At 44.5% G+C, this 22874-nt stretch overlaps 1 protein-coding gene and 1 long non-coding RNA gene across 5 annotated transcripts; one reads left to right on the forward strand and one right to left on the reverse strand.

Annotated features, from left to right (window-relative positions):
* Nucleotides 1-5848: 5848 nt before the first annotated feature.
* On the reverse strand, nt 5849-21824 carry LOC129191789 (solute carrier family 22 member 6). Of its 4 annotated transcripts, XM_054795387.1 has the most exons (11): nt 21641-21824; nt 19565-19708; nt 9008-9105; nt 8772-8926; nt 8107-8275; nt 7879-7981; nt 7263-7405; nt 6804-7015; nt 6540-6663; nt 6214-6462; nt 5849-6113 (listed from the first exon to the last, which is right to left on the reverse strand). In XM_054795387.1, exons 2-10 carry the CDS (start codon nt 19631-19633, stop codon nt 6222-6224), a joined length of 1314 nt encoding a protein of 437 aa, XP_054651362.1. In that variant the 5' UTR covers nt 19634-19708; nt 21641-21824; the 3' UTR covers nt 5849-6113; nt 6214-6221. The 4 variants fall into 4 exon arrangements, with proteins under 4 accessions (XP_054651362.1, XP_054651360.1, XP_054651359.1 ...); XM_054795385.1 differs by lacking the exons at nt 19565-19708; nt 21641-21824 and adding an exon at nt 12661-13113 and having other exon boundaries at nt 6540-6648; XM_054795384.1 differs by lacking the exons at nt 19565-19708; nt 21641-21824 and adding an exon at nt 12661-13113.
* LOC129191835 (uncharacterized) lies at nt 8457-10135 on the forward strand. The gene is made up of 3 exons (XR_008573299.1): nt 8457-9714; nt 9784-9867; nt 9962-10135. It is a non-coding gene; the product is annotated as an uncharacterized LOC129191835 (long non-coding RNA).
* Nucleotides 21825-22874: the final 1050 nt, after the last annotated feature.

Consider the following 22874-nt stretch of genomic DNA (forward strand, 5'->3'; position numbering starts at 1 on the left):
CATTTCTATGCTTGAAAATGTTAATTTGGGGGGAAAAAATGTACAATTTGCTTAAATATGCATTTTTTTTTACTAATAAGTCATAGTCAACCCTGAACCAGCGATCACTTATTAATTAATTATTTGACAAAACTGCAATAGAGTGAGGGAGCGATGTTCGAACTGGGGTGAGCGAGGGACAACTGTATGTGTATGTTAGGTTTTTTTGTCCAATCAGATTTCAGTTTCTTTGCGTTACCATATCAATGTAATCTGCCCAGGGCCTTCACAATCAGGAGTGCTGGACACTCACATACACACTATTAACAAGGGGGTTGTTTTTTCACACAATGGCTGACTGAGGCGGAGAAGTCTATGGTGAGTAGATGTATTTTGTTTTAAAAAATTTTATTCCGTGACAACACAACTGAACACAAAATGCAGTTTTTAAATGATTTTTTGTAATATTAAGGAAGAAAAAACTAATTCAAACCTACATGGCTCTGTGTGGAAAAAGTGATTGCCCCCCTGCAAAACATAATTGAGATCTATCAGTGTGGAAAAGGTTATAAAGCCATTTGTAAAGCTTTGGGACTCCAGAGAACCACAATGAGAGCCATTATCCACAAATGGCGAAAACATTCCCACGAGTGGGCGGCCAACCAAAATTATCCCAAGAGCGCGACGACTACTCATCCAAGAGGTCGCAAAAGACCCCACAACAACATCCAAAGAACTGCAGACCACACTTGCCTCAGTTAAGGTCAGTGTTCATGACTCCACCATAAGAAAGACACTGGGCAAAAACGGTCTGCATGACAGAGTTACAAGACGAAAACCACTGTTGAACAAAAACAACATTAAGACTCGACTCAATTTTGCCAGAAATCATCATGATGATCCCCAAGACCTTTGGAAAAATACTCTGTGGTCTGATGAGATAAAAGTTGAACTTTTTGGAGGGTGTGTGTCCCATTACATCTGGCATAACAGTAATGCCACATTTCAGAAAAAGATCATACCAACAGTAAAATATGGTGGTGGTAGTGTGATGGTCAGGGGCTGTTTTGCTGCTTCAGGACCTGGAAGACTTGAACCAAGATGGCGCCGGTGTGTCTGGCTCGCCGCTTCCCTCAGTTTACTGTGATCGGTTTTATTGTTATTTTTGCATTTGTTATGAGGACCATCGACTCTCTGTTGGTGTATGACCGTCAGGAACTATTTGAAATCCTAGACACTGTAGCCGTTGGTGCGAGACAAGAGCAATGGGGGCCAAATAAACCGCGTCCGTCGTACCTGTCTGACGTACCAGACTTTCTGCTTCGGGCGGAGCCGTCGCTTCCCAGGGAACGTAGACGCCGGGGCGCACGAGGTGGAAGACTGGTAAAGCTCAAAACTTGGCTGGCGCTTTCTCCCGAGGCGGCAAGGCTCCCACGTAATGTTCCGAGGGACTTTGAGGATTGTTTTCGCCGCTTCATCTCTCGGCGTTTTCTCACCTCCGTTGGGGCCTGGCTGGTGCCCATTGTTGGGCGCTGCGCGACGAGCGCTGTGCGCTGCGCCCTCGCCGCTCTCCTGTTGCTTCTGGCGGTGTGAACCCCGGCAACCTCCAGCCGCTGAACCGGGCAGCTTCAGCGGCTTCGGCAGCTTCAGCGGCTTCAGCAGCTTCAGCGGCTCTTCGGGTTTCAACGAAGTGTGCACTGGTGAATGCGAGGTCAGTTTCAAACAAGACTTTTATCCTCCAGGACCTCTTTAAGGAGCATTCTTTGGATTTATTATTCGTCACTGAGACCTGGATTCATGCCGGTGAGTCCGCTTCCTTCTCTGAGCTGTTGCCTCCCGATTGTACCTTCATTAACACGCCAAGAACTACCGGCCGTGGAGGAGGCATCGCTACTATTTTAAAAACGTCCTTACACCATAAGCCATTGTCCATGGTGTCTTTCTCCTCATTTGAGGTGAGCTGCTTCGAACTGCGACAGTCTGAGCCGCTGTTGTGCGCGGTCATTTACAGACCACCCAAACACAACAATGACTTTATCCGGGATTTTTCTGACTTTATCGCTGCAATGTTGGTAACGTTTGACAGAATGTTAATTGTGGGTGATTTTAATATTCATGTCTGCTGCCCTTCTACGCCTATGGCAAAAGACTTTTTAGAGTTGGTGGAGGCTTTTAATTTAGTACAAAATGTTACAGGAGCTACACATATATACGGACACACTTTGGACCTTGTATTGTCTCATGGACTGGCTGTTGATAATGTCTCTGTAGGGGATGCAGTGTTCTCTGACCACAGTCCGGTCATGTTTGACTTTGATTTGCACTGCAGTGCCACCCTGCCTGCTCCTGCTCGCATTGGCCGTTTCATCAGGCCTGACACGGCCTCTGCCTTTGCCTCTCTGTTCGCCACTGCATCTCGGGTTGCAATGGCTCCAGACGCTGCTCTTGATACTGAGCAGCTAATGAACTGCTTTACTTCTACCTGTGCTCATGTCCTGGACAGTCTAGCCCCGCGTAAAACCATGGGCTCTAAAACTAAACAGGAAGTGTGGCTCAACGATGTCACACGAGAAGCACGCCGCGAATGCCGAAAGGTGGAAGAAAGATGGTCTGCAAGGTTCCTTTGAAACCCTCAAAGCCAGTTGGAGGCGTTATCAAAACACAGTGAAGGCTGAGAAAACAAAATACCTCTCAGATGTGATATCAAAAAATATGAACAACCCACGTGCTCTTTTTAATACTATTGACTCTGTTTTAAACCCCAGTCCATCCACGACACTGGAAGTCTCATCTGACACTTGTGAACATTTCCTGCACTTTTTTAATAATAAGGTTGCGTCTATACGAGCCAATATATCACCCCCCTCTTTTAATTTGTCTACAGTGACACAGTGCTCTAAAGTTTTTAATCAGTTTGAACCTGTGTCGCTGGCCTTCATTACCAAGGTAGTTGATGGTCTTCCTCTCCCATTGACCCACTCCCCTCTCGCTTTTTTAGGGAGGTGTGGGCAACTATTGGCCCCTATGTTTGTGATATCATCAACAGCAAGCCTGTCCTCTGGTATTGTTCTTTCCTTTTATAAAAAGGCTGCTGTTGAACCTTTGCTTAAAAAAACAGGTCTTGATCCTTCGATTTTATCAAATTATCGGCCCATTTCTAAACTACCATTTATCTCAAAGATTTTAGAAAGAAGTGTTCTTGCACAGATGCAGCCTTTTTTAGATGAAAATGGGATTTTAGACACCTTCCAGTCAGGTTGCAGGGCCTTTCATAGCACTGAGTCTGCACTTTTAAAGGTTTTTAATGACCTGTTTTTAATGACTGATAATGGTGGATCAGCCATTTTAGTGCTTTTAGACCTGACTGCTGCCTTCGACACAGTGGACCACACTATTCTTTTATCTCGCTTGGAAAACTGTGTGGGTGTCAGGGGGACTGCCCTTGATTGGTTTAGGTCTTACTTGTCAGGGAGATGCCTTACTGTGGGACTTGGGGACTCCACCTCATCTACTGCCCCCCTTGAATGTGGAGTCCCCCAGGGATCAATCCTGGGGCCCATCCTATTTGTTCTGTACCTAATCCCACTTAGCACAATTTTTAGAAAGCATGGCATCTCCTATCACTTTTATGCAGATGACTGCCAGATCTATTTACCAATCACAAGAAATGACCATGCCCCCCTGACTCCCCTTCTTGAGTGCTTTAGTGACGTCAAGGTCTGGTTGGCTCAAAATTTTTTAAAGCTCAATGAGGGGAAGACAGAAGTTATGATCCTTAATAATAATGACCCCCACTTGGACTTGGGTCCCATGAAAAACCATGTCGGTCCCACAGCCACCAGCCTTGGCGTCATCATTGATAGTGATTTTAAACTTAACAAACAAATCAATGCCGTTGTAAAATCTTATTTTTATCATCTTCGGCTTTTATCCAAAGTCAAATCATTTTTTTCATTGCAACATTTCGAACAAGCCATGCACGCTTTTATCTCGTCACATCTGGACTACTGTAATGCGCTTTACTCTGGAATAAGACATAAATTACTCTCTCGCTTAGTTTGTCCAGAACTCTGCAGCACGGCTTTTAACAGCAACCAAAAAGAGGGAGCATATTACCCCAATTTTAGCTTCCCTGCACTGGTTGCCTGTGCGTTTTAGAATTGATTTTAAGATTTTATTGTTTGTTTTTAAGGCCTTGAATGGGCTGGCCCCTCAGTACATCTCGGACCTCATCCAAATTTACACTCCAGCGCACACTTTGAGGTCCGAAGGCCAGCTCCAACTGGTGGTGCCTAAGACCAGACTTAAGACCAGGGGAGACCGGGCCTTTTGTGTAGTCGGCCCAAAGCTGTGGAACACTCTCCCCCCTCATGTAAAAACGGCCCCCACAATTGAAAGCTTTAAGTCTCGTCTTAAAACCCACTTTTATTCTCTGGCTTTTAACTCGGCGTGAGTCGTGTGGTCCTCTGTGCCTTTTATTATTTTTTAAGTTTTTATTGGTTCTATTTATTTTAGTTTTTTAAATTAAATTTACTTATTTATTTTTTACCTACTTCTTGGACTTTTGGCATTTATTGTTTCGTTTTCTTGTTTTAAATATTTTATTGTAGTACGTTTCTTTGTTTCTATTTGATCTTTTAGTTTTTATTGTCGTAATTTTTACTTATTATTTACATTTACATTCCTTTATTTACTTATTATTTATGGTTTTGCTAGTCTGTGCAGCACTTTGGAAACTGTGTTTATAAAATGTGCTATATAAATAAAGTGGATTGGATTGGATTGGATTGCTGTGATAAATGGAAGCATGAATTCTGCTGTCTACCAACAAATCCTGAAGGAGAACGTCCGTCATCTATTTGTGACCTCAAGCTGAAACCAACTTGGGTTCTTCAGCAGGACAATGATCCAAAACACACCAGCAAGTCCACCTCTGAATGGCTGAAGAAAAACAAAATGAAGACTTTGGAGTGGCCTCGTCAAAGTCCTGACCTGAATCCCATTAAGATGCTGTGGCATGACCTTAAAAAATGCGCTTCATGCTCGAAAACCCTCAAATGTGACTGAATTACAACAATTCTACAAAGAACAATGGGACAAAATTCCTCCGCAGCGCCGTAAGAGACTCACTGCAAGTTATGGCAAACGCTTGATTGCAGTTGTTGCTGCAAAGGGTGGCCCAACCACTTATTAGGTTTAGGGGAAATCACACGGGGCCATGTAGGATTTTTTTTCTCCCTTCATAATAAAAAGTTTTATTTAAAAACTGCATTTTGTGTTCAGTTGTGTTGTCAATGACTAATATTTAAAATTGAGGATCTGAAACATTTAAGGTATTTCAGGTAATTAAGGTACCAAATGCTCGCCACTGCTTGAGGCAATATATACGGGGTCTCCAACTGGTACCTCGGAGCTACCAGTAGCTTGCCAGCTGATTTTGAGTGGCTCATCAAACAAAAAATATTTGCTTCAACTCTTAGTCGTAAAGGCGCTATTGAATGAAATTACTACATATAGCGTACAGATAATGACCCCACAGTTTGAGTGGAGATCTGCTTTGCAAATAAAGTACTATTTAAATGTTGCCAGTCATACAAATAAAACACAAATAGGTGACCTCTCCATTCTTTTTGTCAAAGTAGCTCAAACAGTGATGACGGTTAAGAAAAACCAGCACAAACAAGTCGCTGTAATGCATACTTAAATACAAGATGTAGATGAACAATTGTTTTGGTTTTTTAATGTCTTCGTACAAAATGTGAACCGTGGATACCAACATTTTGTTAATGTTCTGGCAAAACAGGCTTACTCAGTTTGTATAAATTGAAATAAGATATAAAAATAAATGTTACAAAAAGGAGTAGCTCTGACAAGGAAAAAGGTTGGCGATCCCTGCAATATATACATTTTTTAATTCAATTTTTGTCCCTTGATAAAAATGACTTTCCACCAGCCATGCATGTTGGCGTCTTATAAATACAATTTTAGTTTTTCAAGATTCCAATCAGGACCTTATACAAAAACAGAAATTGTGGCATTCAAACGGAAACAAAGCAGTCTCTCGTTGCCTGAGGGCTGTTCTGTGTTCGGCTTCACTCTGCAGTAGCAACTGCAGCATTTGGTTTTGCAGCTTCCTGGAAAGACACAAATTGGATCCTTAACATTTGTGCAGCTCTTTAATTGTGTTCCTGACGCAATCTTTCTGTCCAAAGCCACGTACTCGTACTTCCTCACCTTGTCATTTAGGGGGCACAAACACTGAGTGGGTGTTTGGATGGCCTGTGGCAGTCCTCCACCGAGTCAGGAAGCGGGGTTCCACTAGTCTCAGGTAGCAGAAGACACAAGCCGCACCCAATAATCGGTCCGCTGCTGTACATAAGCATGGCAGCTAATGAGATGGCTCCATTGGGATTGGATGGGAAGAGTGTGCTGACCAGACAGCCGATTCGGAAAGACAAGTTGACCAGCGACACACAACGTTGCCTGTGAGCAGAGAGATCCATGGATGTTAAAACAAACATCGTTGTGAATCTGCTACGAATCATCAACCGTGACATCACCTGACCACTGTGGGAAACAGCTCGATGCCATACAGAGCCAAGATGAAGATGGTGGCCAGGATGCAAAATTTGCCAATCAGGGCAAAGCTCATCACCAGCTTCGCGTCACCTGCAGAAGTAGCACCTGATCACAAACCCATTATTACCTGTTGAACACCTGTTTAAATGCTGGATCAGTACCAGATCACCCATAAGTGGAGGGATTCTGGCCTGAAACAAAGGGCACACACAAGCATGGGTGATGGTGATTGGTTGAAACCTCACATTGGTATCTGGACAGCATCAAAGACAGCAAGCAGGCAGTGCCACTTAGGAACAGAGTCATCATGCTTGTTGGCCGTCGTCCCAAGCGTACCAGCGGGATGAGCAGGCATGGAGTCTCTGCTAGACCGGAGAAAAACTGGGCAGAGTAGACGCCCACGCCGAAGGAGCCGATGTTCATACAAATGCCAAAGTACGTCAGCGCAGATGCAGCACTGATCAATCAAAACATGGACCACAGTTTTACTCTGTGAAACCTTCAGTCCAGTACTCAAGAGTGTGACACGTGAGTTTGTGCTGTTACATAACTACCAGATTGTCCAAGACAATCTTTTACTCTCAGTCACTCATTAACACTCAATTTCTAAGTGAGGCCTGTGTAATCATTTCTACTTTACACAAACACTGAAACAAAACAAAGAGGAAATGCCTTAAACGTAATGACAAAAACAAAAATGTTACCTCAGGTAGCTCATGATGCAAAGACGCATCAGAACAGTTGGGTGTTTGAGGAGGTTGAGGTCACAGAAGGCATTGCGTCCATGTGCCTGGTCTTTCAGAGCCTCGGCTGCTGTCTGCTGCATCATCCACGTTGAGCCCAAAAGCTATCCAGACAGGCAAACGGACAAACATTATTTAAACAGCAGAAATCCGCAAAAGTTTAATGGAGGCAACTGGTTTGTTGAAGATATTTCACCTTTTGTCCAAAAGGCTTCTTGAGTTCTAAAATTTTAGGTGTAGAGTTTCCGTTTGTATGTTCCTGGTGGGGCTGGTCACAATAGGGTTCCTATTGTGGCCCAGCGGGGCTGGTGAACAGTCCTGTGTGACAACAGGTCGTTTGCCTACCTGGTGGCAAAACAAGTCATTTGTGTCTACTTGAGAACAAAGAAGCCTTTTGGATGAAAGGTGAAAGATCTTCAACAAGCAAGATGACTCAACAGCCTTTGAGGATTACCAAGACCAGGATGACTGAGAGTGGATGCAAACAGCAGAACATTTCTAGAGCTTTGCTACAAATATATATTGAGGTAAAGAATGGGTTGTGTGTGTGTGTGCGTGATTGCGTGCATGTATCTACCAAGTCCACACACTGCTTGTCTGCAACACTTTTGCTACGGTAACGGTCAAGAACATCTGTTCTCCTCATTAAGACCAACCAACTTGGAGACTCTGGAATGGAACTGCAACAACAGAAACACACATGACACCTAAAGAGGTCTGCTGATCAAACAGTTGGACAGAGAGACACACGGGTGCAGAGAAGGTGTGACAGACAAAAAGACAAGACAGGCAGGTGTGCACAGACTGGTAGAGTGGCAGGCAGACAAGCTGTGGAAGAGCCAGAAACAGGTGAAGCTGTGTCCAGGTGGGGCTCAGCCAGGCAAGCAGAGGTCCAACCATTGTCCCGAGACTGAAGCAGAAGCCCAAAAAGGCTGGGGGCCAGAGGCGGACGGAGGGCGCGGTCCATTCCACAGCTGCGTTGCACACGCACGAGGAAGAGATTTGTGTTACAGTTCACCATCATGACATTGACATTTAGATGTTATCAGTTATTTGACAAATAGTACTGTTAGAAACTATTCATCATTCATTAAAAAAACATAAGCAACTGACTTTATCTACCACCTTACAGTTTTGATTACGCAATCAAAAACAAGTAGCACTGATTGCTAGTAAAATTGAGCCTTTCTGTCACGTCTTAAGCTATTGGAACAGTTAATATGGTCTATTTAGCAAAAAGGAGCCAGCATCAAACAGCAACTCAAAGTAGCAGCTGACAAAAGCTACTTTCCAACCACCATTAAACTACAGAAGAAGACTCTTTGTAGGGTATACCTAACCCTGAACCTGTTGTGGTCTTGACCTGGGCCAAAGGACAGCGGATTACACAGTGGCTTTATCAGGGACATGTGACTCTGTATAGGACTAATGTCCTCATATAATAAAACTTGCCACACACTTTATATTTACCCAGACTGAAGGAGCAGATATTGATACAGCAGCAACACACGCCTGTCAGACAGCGGACGGCGAGGAAGAGGTGTGGCTGCGGAAGAATAGCGGGCACCACGCCGCACACTGCGTGCATGCACACACACACCAGCAGCACAGGACGCTTCCCGTACCTACACACACGCACAACACATACATATTGGCTGAGGTGTGATGTTGCAACAGCAAAATGTTTACATGCACGTGCACTGTACCTGTCAGAGAGAGCTCCGCCCAACAGCGTTCCAAGCAGGAGGCCCACCATGAAAGCGGTTGTGCCATAAGACAACCATTGAGTCCAGCTGCACACTGACTGACACACAGAAAACAATATGTGAATCTCTGTTTGCAACTCTTGAAGATGAAAAAAGGTTTGATTGTAGTCGTCTGAGACAGGATATTTGCTTTGTGATCAGAGGATCAAAAGTTTGAATCCCCTCACGGACGAGAAATTGAAAAAATTAAACAGAACCTCCAAATCTGAACACGTGAAACTGGTCAGTTGTTTTCATTATTAAAAATTCCCATAGCAAATAATGTAAAGTGAATTCCAGGCTCTAACTTCTACCAATAAACTCTACAGGTGAGGTTTTAAGTAACATTTTATTGCCATGAAGTACGTGTGTGCAATCATCCATCTTCTTCCACCCACACAGGGTTCGGTCATGGGGGCAGCAGAGAAACCCAGGCTTCCCTCACCCAGCTCCTCCCTGTCTACCTATGCAACATGCATGTCACCTGATCACATGCTTTCCCAACTGTGTAGTTGCACTGCTGCGGTGTCCATAACTACACAACTTGGTTTGCCAGCGACTACTTCCCAACTGGTGGAATTCCGGTCAGCTGCTGTGTTGCTTTCTCTGACTGCAAAGAGACAGACTTGAAGAATGCTACTCTGGCAGCTCGCAAGGTCCACAAACAGGTGAGAAGTGATGATGTCCCCAAAGCGACTAAATGGCTAAATGGGATTGAATCAAAAAACTATGTGCAGGGTTGTTATGAAATTGTGACATCCTTCATCGAGGGCAAAATGGGAATCATCGCCGGGGTCACCTTTGGGATCGCCTTCTCCCAGGTGCTAGTCCGCCTTTCCCAGCAGAAAAGCTTCAAACATGGTAACTAAATGTAAAAACAACATATAGATGCTAACAAACATTTCTGTACTTCAGCTGATCGGTATGTCTTTGGCCTGCTGCCTGTCTCACTTCATTCACACCAACCAGTACGAGATGGTCTGAGGTGGTATCGGTGTTTCCCCACAGAAACCTGCGGAATCGCATTCAGCATTGTGCAAAACATTCCCCTCGCGGGGGTATGCTGGAACCTATCCCAATATATATATATATATATATATATATATATATATATATATATATATACTGTATATACACACACACACACACACATGCATCCATCCATTTTCCTCCGCTTGTCCGGGTCCGAGGGCAGCAGTCTCAGGAGGGAAGCCCAGACTTCCCGGTCCCCGGCCACCTCCTCCAGTTCCACCAGGAGGACACCAAGGCGATCCCAGACCAGTTGAGAGACATCGTCTCTCCAACGGTCCTCCCCAACGACAAAGTCAGACGTGGCCTGAACACCTCCCCAGAGAGGCGTCTGGGAGGTATACTGACCAGATGCCCAAGCCCCCTGGCATCTGGCTCCTCATAATGTGGAAAAGAAGCAGTTCAACTCCAAGCGCCTCTCGGATGATGGAGGTCCTCTAAGGAAGAGCCCTGCCACCCCAAGGAGGGAACTCATTTCAGCCGCTTGTACCCGCGATCTTGTCTTGTCACTACCCAAAGCTCATGACCATAGTTGAAGGTAGGAACGTAGATCAACTTATAAATTGAGAGCTTTGCCTTTCAACTCATCTCCCTCTTTACCACGATGAACCGAAATTGCATTTGTGCCTGCCGGTTCTGACTGTGGTACCAGGTACAAAGCTCAGGCAGTGCCCCCTGGGTGCAGGCCCAGCCACAGGGCCCCACCGCCAGGCCTGGCTCTAGAGCGAGGCCCCCTGGGCGAGTGAAAACCTGATCCAATGTTAACACTACTCATCACTGGGATCTTTTGAGCCACTCATTGCCTGGTCCCTCCCCTGGCATGTTTGTCATGGGTAACCCTAGCAGGGGCATACATGCTCCTGACAGCTTAGCTCTTAGAATTATTTGGACATGCAAACTCCTCCCTTGCGATGCGTTGGGATTGTACTGAGCAGACAGACCTGTTCCTATGTCGCTGTAGTCCATTTCTGTTTCTATGGTTGTCACAAAATGAATTTCTCTTGCCATCACAAGAACACACAAAAATTGAAAAGGCAAAGCACTCATGGATTTTCTCCTTTAGGTTCACAGTGAGCGGAAATCACTCATGATCAGTTAGACAACATTTCGGATGAACTCCAAATTGAAAGACTTTTGGGGCTTTCAACTATGGGTGTTCATTGTGTGGGTACTGCACTGAACTACAACACACTCCATCAATATGAAAACTATCCTGTCTGCATGTGTGTGCTATTACACAAAATGCATACAACATAGCAAAGATCATTTCCCCTGGGTGACAAACGTGCTAGCATTTGAGACACATGCCGTAAAATTGACATTTGACCTAATATGTTAATTATTAATTAACAGCTTTGTTGCATATTAACCCTTCACTCCGACTGTTTATGACTTTGCTTGAAGGAAAACTGCATTTTTTAAAAATTGTTCCAACCGTTCACAATTCCTATAGTCTTTCTCTTTTCTGTGTATTCTAAAGATATAAAAACGTAATGTGAAGCACCTATTCCGCCGATAAAACCTTCTTAAAAACCTCCAAAAAGGAGCAGCAATGCTCCATTTACATAATGTGATGTGCATATTAACCAAGCTACAACATCATTGTTATTATTACTGTATTGTTATTAACATTGTTACGCCAAAGAACTACTTTATTGGCATAGTGACACCACGCCACACCACACCGGCTAGCTACTAGCCGGCTATCAACTAGCTTCACCACACATTCGCTCACAGCGTGTAGGCGCCTCACTCACAATGCTTCAGGCCACAATGGAAAGGTAACGCTACATATTGGAGCTAACGCCACTGCTGTTGTTTTTTGTTTTTGAGTTTGGAAAGGTTAACGCAAGGTGTAGCGTTCGTTTCTATATTACTAGATGAAATCAGTGCGCCCAGGAAGGAAGTTTGGGTAATGCTTAAAATGACTAAAATATTGTAAGTATCACATTTCATCATGAATGCGCCTGTTACTACATGTATACAAAACCATAAAACCTTGTTGGAGGTTTTTGGAAGTGTTTTAATAGCAAACTTTGTAGCATTTGCATTAGTTAGCTGCCTCTTTCTAGCTGTTTTTATATCTTTAGAATGCACTGAAAATAGAAAGGCATGTCTCACATAAGGATTGTGGATGATGGGCAAAATTAGTGCAGTTTTCCCCAAAAAATGCTGTATGTCACGGAGTAAATGTGTTGAGGGCACAGCGTTCAAAAGTATTGCAAGAATTACAGTATATCCCTCCCGCTTCCTGCTTTGAGTACATAAGCCGCGCTACAGAACTCTAATGGCAGGCAGCCTTGAGTGACCAATCATCTTATTACGGCCGAGAATTGACGCCAATTTTTATGCAGTTTAACTCGTAATTGTGAAAAATAAAGACATTCAACTGTTGTCTTAAACCACTATTTCTATGCTAGCTGGGGGTGCCGTTCTTATATGTTTGGTTGAAAAAATAATAATGTTGAGCTGGTGACATACAGCAGCTTTAAGCTGTCAGTGAAATACATGTAATTAAACAAAATATTAACAAAAGCTACGCATATGTAATTTGTTTCTATTTCAGTTTGAGAAAATTCACTCACGTCTTGAGGAAAACTTATAGCCATCCCATCGGATTCGTCCCCTAAAACTTTCTTGAGCTCTGATTGGTTACCAGCCGTTGTCCTTCCGGGGAGAGTTTGCGCGTTGCCATGGTGACAGTTTGTCGCGACCACTGCGGCGGTAAAAATGTCAAGGAAGAAGAGGAAAGAGTTGAAAAAGAAGATGAGCGACAGACGCCAGAAGACGGACAGCTGAAACGGAGACATTGCGTCCTTTATGGAACTTAATTCCTTCGGTGTGGACACAAGAGCGCTTCAAGAGCCGGGCGCCATGTAACTGTCTCCAACAGAGGTCCGCAGGGTCAGTGAGCAGCTGTTATCATTTGGTGGACATTTGGTGCCCCGTCAAACGGTCTTTTCAAAATGATGACTTCGTCTTGACCTCCGCCCTCCTCTCCTTATAAATGCAGCAAGGAGGAGGAGGAGGAGGAGGAGGAGGAGGAGGAGGGCCACAACGCACCACTGTGGTCATGCTAGTTCAGCAAAAATGTTCCTCCGCATGGCCGTGCACATGAGTTAGTACACAGCGTCAATATTATGCTGGGTTATGAAAATAATCATTTGTCTTCGTATCTTGAATTTATGTTATAAGTGGCTAAAAAATCAGGAAGGGGGCAAACACTTTTTCACACCACTGTACTTCAGTCATGGCATTTTAATACATTCGATATATGTCCCAAATCATCATCATCACTGACTTGTCATGAATTCAACTAATCACCTAGGATCACCTTTAAGCAATATTGTGTGAGTGTTCCACACAATATACACGTTGTGTCCAATGTCCTGTTTATTTACAACAACCAGTATCATAAATCTACAACATTTTTAAGACACATACTGTACATGTCTTTGTTTTGGGGGAACTTAAAAAATGACAAATCTGGTCTTTTGGACCGTCTATTAGAGCAATTCATGGCTGAGCAATGTGCCGAGGACGTGTTTACAATGCAATGTTTCTGGATTCTGATGGCAGCCAAACCCGTGCAGGGCATACTACACAAGTAGATGTCGAGTCGGCAGTCCTGTTTAAGTCTCATGTCCTTGGTGCAAAGGGACCTCCACCTCTGTATCCAATTTCCTGTCAAGCTCATTGAGTGCAAAAATGCTGACTACCAGTATATTGACTATGTCTTGCTGGCTATATAGCAGCGCTTTTTTTTTTAATCTTGTAACCTTTGAATATGGCAGCAGTGTTTTCAGTGTTTAGCAGTGATTACCACTCTTGCGTACACTGTTAGCTTTACAACAAAACCACAAATAGGCTAACCGTAACCCGAAAGTAAAACTGCAAAAGTAAACAAAAATAAACATTTAAAAATTGTGTCGGTCTCCTATGAATATGGATATGGATATGACATGAATATGATATAAGGGGGGCACTTTACACTCTGTGTACATTAAAGATGCTAAATTTAATTCAGCCTCTCAGACTTTGGCTTTCTTCTGCGCCGGGAGAACACAGCAGCCTGCGGGTCTGGTGAGCTGAATACCCGGTGAGCAAAGCATCCGAGGCAGAAACGAGGCAAGAAAGGCGGCCTGCATGCTAGGCTAAAAGCTAGAGCAACTAGGCCACCGCTACCAAGCCTGCTGCTAGCCAACATCTGCTCTCCTGAAAACAAGATAGACGAACTAAGAGCAAGGATTACAGCTCAACGTGAGATCAGGGAATGCTGTGTTCACAGAAACCTGGCTGACGGAGGATATACCGGACTCGGCGATCCAGTTGGAAACATTTGCCGTGTATCGGGGTGATCGGACTTTAGCGTCTGGTAAACACAGAGGTGGCGGCATCTGTGTTTACGTAAACAAACGGTGGTGCACAGACGTATAGACGATGGAAAAGCACTGCTCGCAGGACATTGAGCTGCTGATGGTGAAATGCAGACCTTTTTATTTGCCTCGTGAGTTTAGCGCTGTGTATTTAACTGCTGTTTACATCCCACCACGAGCTAACACCGCACTAGGCCTCCTGCATGACATCATTGATAAACACGAGACCAAACACCCGGACGCTGTATTCATTATATCTGGCGATTTCAACCACTGTAACCTCAGGACTGTCCTCCCCAAATATTACCAGCATGTAAGCTTTCCCACAAGAGAAAATAACATCCTGGACCAAGTCTACAGCAACATGGAAGGTGCTCTGAAGGCTGTTCCAAGATTCAAGATTCAAGAGTTTTATTGTCATGTACATAGTAAAACAGGCAGTTATACTATGCAATGAAATTCTTATTCTGTTCATTCTCCCAAGAAAGAAAGAAAACACAAGAAAAAGAATAAGAACATAAGAAACATAAATACCAATAAATTAAGCAACAACAGAAGAGACATTAATACAGATAAATAATACAAATAAACAAATAAATAAAGTGCTATGAGTGTGTTGCGTGCGGCGTGTGTGAGTGCTTCGTTGAGAAGCCTGATGGCCTGTGGGTAAAAGCTGTTTGCCAGTCTTGTGGTCCTGGACTTCAAACTCCTGTCGCGTCTGCCTGACGGTAGGAGTGTGAATAATGAGTGTTGTGGATGTGTGCTGTTAGGGAACGGCGCGTGCCGCGGATTGGTTCCCAGGACGCGGGAGTTGACGTTGGGTTTGTTGAAGAGTTTATTCCAAACCACAAAGGGAAAAGTACAACACAAGAGTAAAAAGGTATAACAGAGGAATGTACAACTAAAGGTGACCCGGATGGTACACGGGAAAACGGCAAGAAACAAAAGAGCTACCAAAAGGGTAAGTAGGGAAACACAAAACGCTGCTGAGTAGTCAAGCAGGAGAAAACTAGCAATGTCCTTACGCTGCTGGAGTAAGCCGGGCAGGGATAAAAAAATTAGCAAGTACAGCTAGTAGTGGACAACAGGTGGAAACACAAGAGCCTGAGTCGAGGAAGAATGGCAACGATCTGGCAGAGGGAAGTATGCTTGTGACTGAAATAGTCCTGCTGTCAATCATCCTCAGGTGTTGCCAATCTGCTCCTCAGGGTGGTGTGAAGGATGTACTGCAAAGAGAGCACAGCAGAGGGCAGCAATGCAGCACACAGAACACCACAGTATCCCCCCCTCTTATAAGGCGTCACCTGACGACATACCTGGCTTGGTAGGGTGAGATGAGTGGAAGTCACGGAGGAGTTGTGGGTCGAGGATACAGGAGTGAGCGACCCACGAACGCTCCTCAGGCCCGTAACCCTCCCAGTCAACCAGATACTGCACCCCCCTGCCCCTTTTTCTCGCGTCCAATATAGCTCTAACCGTATAAGCTGGCTGACCATCGATGATGCGAGGGAGAGGTGGAGCCTCGGCTGGAGGGCACAATGGGCTGGAACTGACGGGTTTGCGGCAAGAAACATGGAAAACCGGGTGTATTTTGAGTGAGGGCGGTAGCTTGAGCTTGACTGCAGATCTGTTGATGATCGCCTCCACCTTATAGGGTCCCACGAATCTTGGCGCCATCTTCTTGCGAATCCCCTCTATTGGGAGGTCCCGGGAGGAGAGCCAAATCTCCTGTCCGGGTTGGAATGTGGGTGCTGGGATGCGGTGGCAGTCAGCCAGTTGTTTGTTGCGGTCCGCCGTGCGGCAAAGAGCAGCGCGGGTGTCCTTCCAGACCCGGTGGGCTCGCTTGAGGTGTGCGTTTACGGTGGGAATGGCAATCTCCGCTTCCTGTGAGGGGAACAAGGGGGGCTGGTACCCATAGGCTGCCTTGAAGGGGGACATTCCTGTGGCCGTGCTGACGAGGGAGTTATGGGCGTACTCGACCCATGGGAGGTGTGCTGCCCAGGAGGAGGGGTGTTGGTGGGGCACGCAGCGGAGGGCTGCCCCCAGGTCTTGGTTGGCCTGCTCTGTCTGGCCGTTAGATTGGGGATGATATCCCGATGAGAGGCTGACCTTGGCGTCCAAGGCCTGGCAGAAGGCTCTCCACACCTGGGATGTGAATTGGGGTCCCCGGTCCGATACGATGTCCATAGGGATTCCATGGATGCGGAACACATGTCTGACAAGTAGACGTGCGGTGTCCAGTGCAGATGGTAGCTTCTGTAGTGCAATTAAATGAGTCATTTTAGAAAAACGATCTACAACGTTCAGTATTACCGTGTTACCACGGGAAGAAGGTAGTCCAGTGACGAAGTCCAAGGCGATGTGGGACCAGGGCCTGGGTGGAACCAGAAGAGGCTGGAGTAAGCCTGCAGGAGGACAGTGAGAAGACTTGTTCCGGGCGCAGACAGAGCAGGCTGCCACAAATTCCTTGGTGTTTGTTGTCATGGAGGGCCACCAGAACCACTGCGAAACCAGGAACAGGGTGCGTCGAACGCCCGGGTGGCACGAGACCTTGGCTGAGTATGCCCACTGCAGGACCTCTGATCTGAGGTTGGGAGGAACATACAGTCTGTCCCTGGGGCAACGATCCGGGATGTCAGTGTCCTTCAGGGCCATAGTAACGTGCCTCTCCACCTCCCACCGGACCGCCCCCAGCCCCTTCGCCGCAGGCACGATGGTCCCGGGGTCTTGTTCTCCTCCGTGGCGCTGTGGATCCGGGACAGGGCGTCGGGTTTGATGCTACGTGAACCGGGTCTGTAGGTGATAGAGAATTCAAAACGGGTAAGAAATAGGGACCAGCGCGCTTGGCGAGAGTTGGAGAGCAGGTCGGTACAGATGCTTGTGCAAGCGACAGGTTAAATATGTCAGCAAGCACATCAGCTAGCTCTGATGAGCAAACCTGAAGTGCACGGCCTGAGATGTTGTCTGGGCCTGCTGCTTTTCGTGGGTTTGTTTTGTTCAGAACCCTGCGCACATCAGCTGATGTCACCATGAGAGGTGAGTCCTGTGAGCTCCCCAAGTCCCCAAGGATCAATAGACTGATCAGGAGAGCGAGCTCTGTACTGGACGGTCCTCTTGACTCCGTGGAGGAAGTGGGGGAGAGAAGGATGTTGGCTAAGCTGACATCCATCATGGACAACACCTCTCACCCGCTAAATGACACTGTTGTTTCCCTGGGCAGCTCCTTCAGCAGCAGACTGTTACACCGACGGTGTAAGAAGGAGAGGTTCCGCAGGTCCTTCATACCGACCACTGTCAGGCTCTACAACACCTGCACCACTTGTAGTCAATATGTATTCTTTACATTGTACTCTTTACTTGCGTATCTTGCTTGCTGCTGTAATACGTGAATTTCCCCGCTGTGGGATAAATAAAGTACAAATACAAATACAAATACAAAGTCCAGCCACCCTCTCTGCTCATCAGGGGTTTGGGTGTCAAAGCGGGCGTAGAACTCGTTCAGCTTGTCTGGAAGTGTCATTTGGCTGGATGTGGCTACGCTACTCCACTGTCGATAGTCTGTGATGTGCTGAAGCCCCGCCCACATGTGCCGAGGGTCTGAGGTGGAATAGTAGCCCTCCAGCTTCTGTCTGTACTGAATGAAGTGCTTTGAAAGGATAGTCATGACCCACATCAAAAAGAGCATCCCGGCAACTGTGGACCCTCTACAGTTTGCATACCGCCAGAACCGGTCCACGGATGATGCAGTCAACACTGCCATCCACACAGCCCTTTCTAACCTACAGGGCCAGGACACATATGTCAGAATGCTATTTATAGACTATAGTTCTGCTTTTAATACAGTCAGCCCCCACAAACTCACAAATAAGCTCCTCACACTTGGCCTGTCACCCCCCCTCTGTAACTGGGTGTTTAACTTTCTAACAGGCAGACCCCAGTCAGTCAGACTCCACAATCGCACATCCAGCTCAAGAATTGTGAGCACTGGGACCCCACAGGGGTGTGTGCTGAGTCCGCTCCTCTACATGCTCTTCACCTATGATTGCGTGGCCTCCCAGAACAACACCAGCATCATTACGATGACACTACAGTCATCGGACTGATCACTGGTGGTGTTGAAACATCATACAGAAGAGAGGTGGCAGACCTCATAGCTTGGTGTCATGATAACAATCTCCTTCTCAATACAGAAAAGACTAAAGAGATGATAATTGACCCAAGAACAAGGGAAAAGGAGCCGCATAGACCCCTGTTTATTGATGAGACTGAGGTGGAGAGGGTGAAAACCTTCAAGTTCCTTGGCACACACATCAGCGAGGACCTCACCTGGTCTCACAAGACCCAACAAATTATGAAGAAGTCCCAAAGGAGACTGTACTTCCTGAGAAGACTGAGGAAATTTGGCATGTCCACCACAATCCTGAGTTGCTTCTACAGATGCACTATCGAAAGTGTCCTTACCGCCTCCATCACTGTTTGGTACGGTAACTGTACAGCACGTGATAGGAAGGCACTCCAGCGGGTGATCAAGACCTCACAGAACATTGTTGGGGCAGCCCTCCCCTCACTGCAAGACATTTATAAATCTAGAGTCCTACGAAGAACACACAACCTCATCAAGGACAGCACACATCCACAACACTCATTATTCACACTCCTAACGTCAGGCAGACGCTACAGGAGTTTGAAATCCAGGACCACAAGGCTGGCAAACAACTTTTACCCACAGGCCATCAGGCTTCTCAACAAAGCACTCACACACGCCGCACGCAACACACGCACACACTCATAGCACTTTATTTATTTATTTGTATTATTTATCTGTATTAATGTCTCTTCTGTTGTTGTTGCTTAATTTATTGGTACATAAGTTTCTTATGTTGTTATTCTTTTTCTTGTGTTTGTCTCTCTTTTCTTGGGAGAATGAACAGAATAAGAATTTCATTGCTTAGTATAACTGTCCGTTTTACTATGCATATGAAAATAAAACTCTTGAATCTTCAATCTTGAATCTTAAATCCAATTCAGTTTAGGTCAATACAGTATATGCTAAGCTACCTGAACAAAACATCAATATCTTAACTTTGTGTTATACGTGACAAAGCAAATGTACTGTAATATCTTCAGTGATGGCATGGCTGATGTAAGTGTTGACTCTGGTAGCTTGTAGATCCTCCTTCATGCTCCTTCATGATGCAACAACTTGGCACTCTTCAATCCAGTTGTTGGAAGAATTTACAACCCAGACCTCTGCTGCCTGTCAATATCAGTGAAAAGACACTATCAATGCTTCTCTCAAAATATTCCCCTCACTTCCCCTGCACATTGGCATAGAGATCCTTGTAGTAGATCACAGCTGTCAAAACTACCGCCCGCGGGCCAAATGCGGTCCACCATCCATTTTTAACTGGGCCGTATCAAAGCCTAAAAATACTGTATAATGCACGATGGTCCACATAAAACATGCACTTAAATGTTTTGTGCTTTTTAGTTTAAACACTAGGTGGAGCTACTGTCTGGAACAAGGCAGTGTCTCCACATTGTAAGTGATCACAGAATAAACATTGTTCCAGGCAACCAGAAATGGCGAAACGAAAAAGATGCAAGATTGCAAGCCAGCCTTATCTGTATTTCCGCGAATAGCAGAATTGGCCAATAAAATTGTAATCTATGCAGAAATTGGCAATGTGTGAGAAATGCTGTTATTTTGAGGTGAAGGAATGTTTATGTGGGGTAATATTTCCCCAGCCGACTGCTCAACCATGGCTATTTCCTCACAAACACTAACCCGCCCCTCCCTGAAGCGGTCACCTGAAGTGTTCCCAATTTGGCGATTTTGTCGCCAGATCTGGCGACATTCCAACCCCCCTTGACGACATATTTTTTCGAAAGGGACTACCGACATATCTAGCGACTTTTCTGTCGTTGGGGAGTTTTCTGGTATTTGGGGACTCAAAAGTGAAAGCATGTATTTACTCACTGATCTGTACTAATAAGTCTGGATTAGATCATACGTCGCACCCGCCCGTGCAAGCCGCTGAAGCCACAGAGAGGCCATCTTACCACTCACATCTCGTACGTAGCAGACTACATCGGCACAGCGTACATAGTGTACAAAGCAGATGAAGAGGCTCGCAGAACATCTATATTTGAAATAAGAAAGCGGGGAGATTCTCCCATTTCTTCAAGTAACTCAACCTTCGTCCCTTAAAAACGATTTGATACGTTATTCTCTATCTTTTGGCTATTTTAAATGTACTTTTCACCTTCCAATTCTCATTGCCTTTGGGACAAAATTCTACTGTGCACCCTGGCTCAGCACTCCCCTATAGCAATGCATAGTTTTACTCCTCTAGAAAGAGATTTTCATTTTAACTGCATATCCCATCTCTTTTTTCCACTAAAATCCATGGTCATGATCCTTTACTTTTTTTTCTTACTTTCATACAATTCACTATGCTCTCGTCTGTACAAAATATGAATCATAAAAGAGTGACTTTGGACAAGTTTTAAAATCATTTAACATTTTGCAGATTTTTTTTGTTTGTGTTATGAAATAGAAATAACTTCTTTTCTGATATAGAAATATATTTGAACAAAAACCAGAGGAATAATATGTGATAACCATAATGTGTAATAACCATAAACACACACACACACACACACACACACACACACAGAAAAAACAACAACACTGAAACAAAACCATATGCTTTGGGTAAGACAATACGTTGTTTGCAATGTCAAACATACCGGTATGCATGTTCAGTAATATTATTTTCCAGAACATATCATATGAATGAATCCTTTTACGTCAGTCATTCAGCAGCAAAAAAAAAAATAAATAGTTGCTTATCCAAATGAAGGGTCATGCCAGGTCAATTGTATGCAAACTGGCTTGCTAACTGCACTGTATACAATGCCTGGTAAGCATCATGGAAGCACTGAGATTCTCCCATTCCTCAAGTAACGCAACCTTCGTCCCTTAAAATAATACATACATTATATCATGATATAACAAAAAAGTACGTACATTTCCTCTTAGCTATTATAGAGCTATATAAACGTATCAATTCTGGACATACATTTAATCAGAGGAATTTTACACGATCGAAAATATCTGAGAGATCGACAGTGCAAAACCCTTAAATTATCATAAATCATAAATCTACATTTCAATCATACTTACAGGTGAAAGGTTCGTCCACAGCCTTTGAACTGGCGATTTGTGCAGTTAATAGCTGCACATGCAGGCATCTTAAGGCAAAATTTGTGTCCAATCCGAATTAATAAAAGAAGTTCACCACGAATGCAAAAGCTTGTCGAGAAGTGTTTCTTGCGAGTGGCAATATGGCGGCCGTGTGGCTTCACAAGTCATCGCCAATGAGCTATCCAGATATATAATACAGATCAGTGGTGACGCCCCTTCCAGTAGTATAGAGTTCAGTGGTTACGACATGTCACGTGACTCATGGAGCCATTTTGGGGCCAAATTAGCGTTTGAGTTCGCCTTTTCTTTTTCTGCGAATATACCAATTGATACATCTATTTCGGGACATCGATTTGACTAAATCTACAACAGTATTCTTGGCCGTATTCTTGTTTATTCACCAAAAATGCCGGCTTGTTGTGCATTTGGATGCACAGATAGACATGACAAGGGTTTCAAACTGTACAGATTGCCTTCAGATCTCAACAGACGGACAATTTGGGAGAATAAAATCAACCGTTTGGGCTGGAAGACGAACTCGTCTTCAAAGCTGTGCGAGGTAGGTCAATTGAGAGTGTTCGGTCCATGTGTTGTATTTGGTGTTGTGAATTTCTGTTTAATGTGAATTCCACAAATACAAATTACAATGATTGCTTATGATTGCAAAAAGTGACATATAATACAAAAATATTGAACAGTTGTTTATGGCTGGGACTGGCCATTCACCCTTTGTGATGCTGATACATCTAAATTAATCAACAGTCACTTTTTCAGATCATAATAATAAGGCTTAATTAAGCAATGCCAATGAATTATTCTGAAAATGAAATCATTAGCCTACTAGTAGTAGATCTAATACTCGTCTAATTAGACAAGATCTAATCCTGAATAATCTGAAGTGAGGAAAGAACATGCTTTCAACTTCAAGGTGTGTCATGTGACATGTGGCAAAATAATTTCTCAAACAATTTTTGAGCAATTTTAAAGGGATAAATGGCCTGCTTTTTGGGACTTCTTCCTGAGGCCGTGGCTCTGTATATGTTAAAATGTTTAATGTCACAATGTTTTAAAAACTTGACAGAGCCACCTGGGGCTAAGTTTAAGGCATCTCTTAATGAGCTTGGCACGTTTTGGAGAGAGTGTGTTTACCTAAATATTGTGTTCTACTTAATTGTTTTGATATAAGAAAGTAGCCTCAACGTAAAATATACTA

The sequence above is a fragment of the Dunckerocampus dactyliophorus genome, chromosome 1, assembly GCF_027744805.1.
Source record: "Dunckerocampus dactyliophorus isolate RoL2022-P2 chromosome 1, RoL_Ddac_1.1, whole genome shotgun sequence".
Classification (NCBI taxonomy): Eukaryota; Metazoa; Chordata; class Actinopteri; order Syngnathiformes; family Syngnathidae; genus Dunckerocampus; species Dunckerocampus dactyliophorus.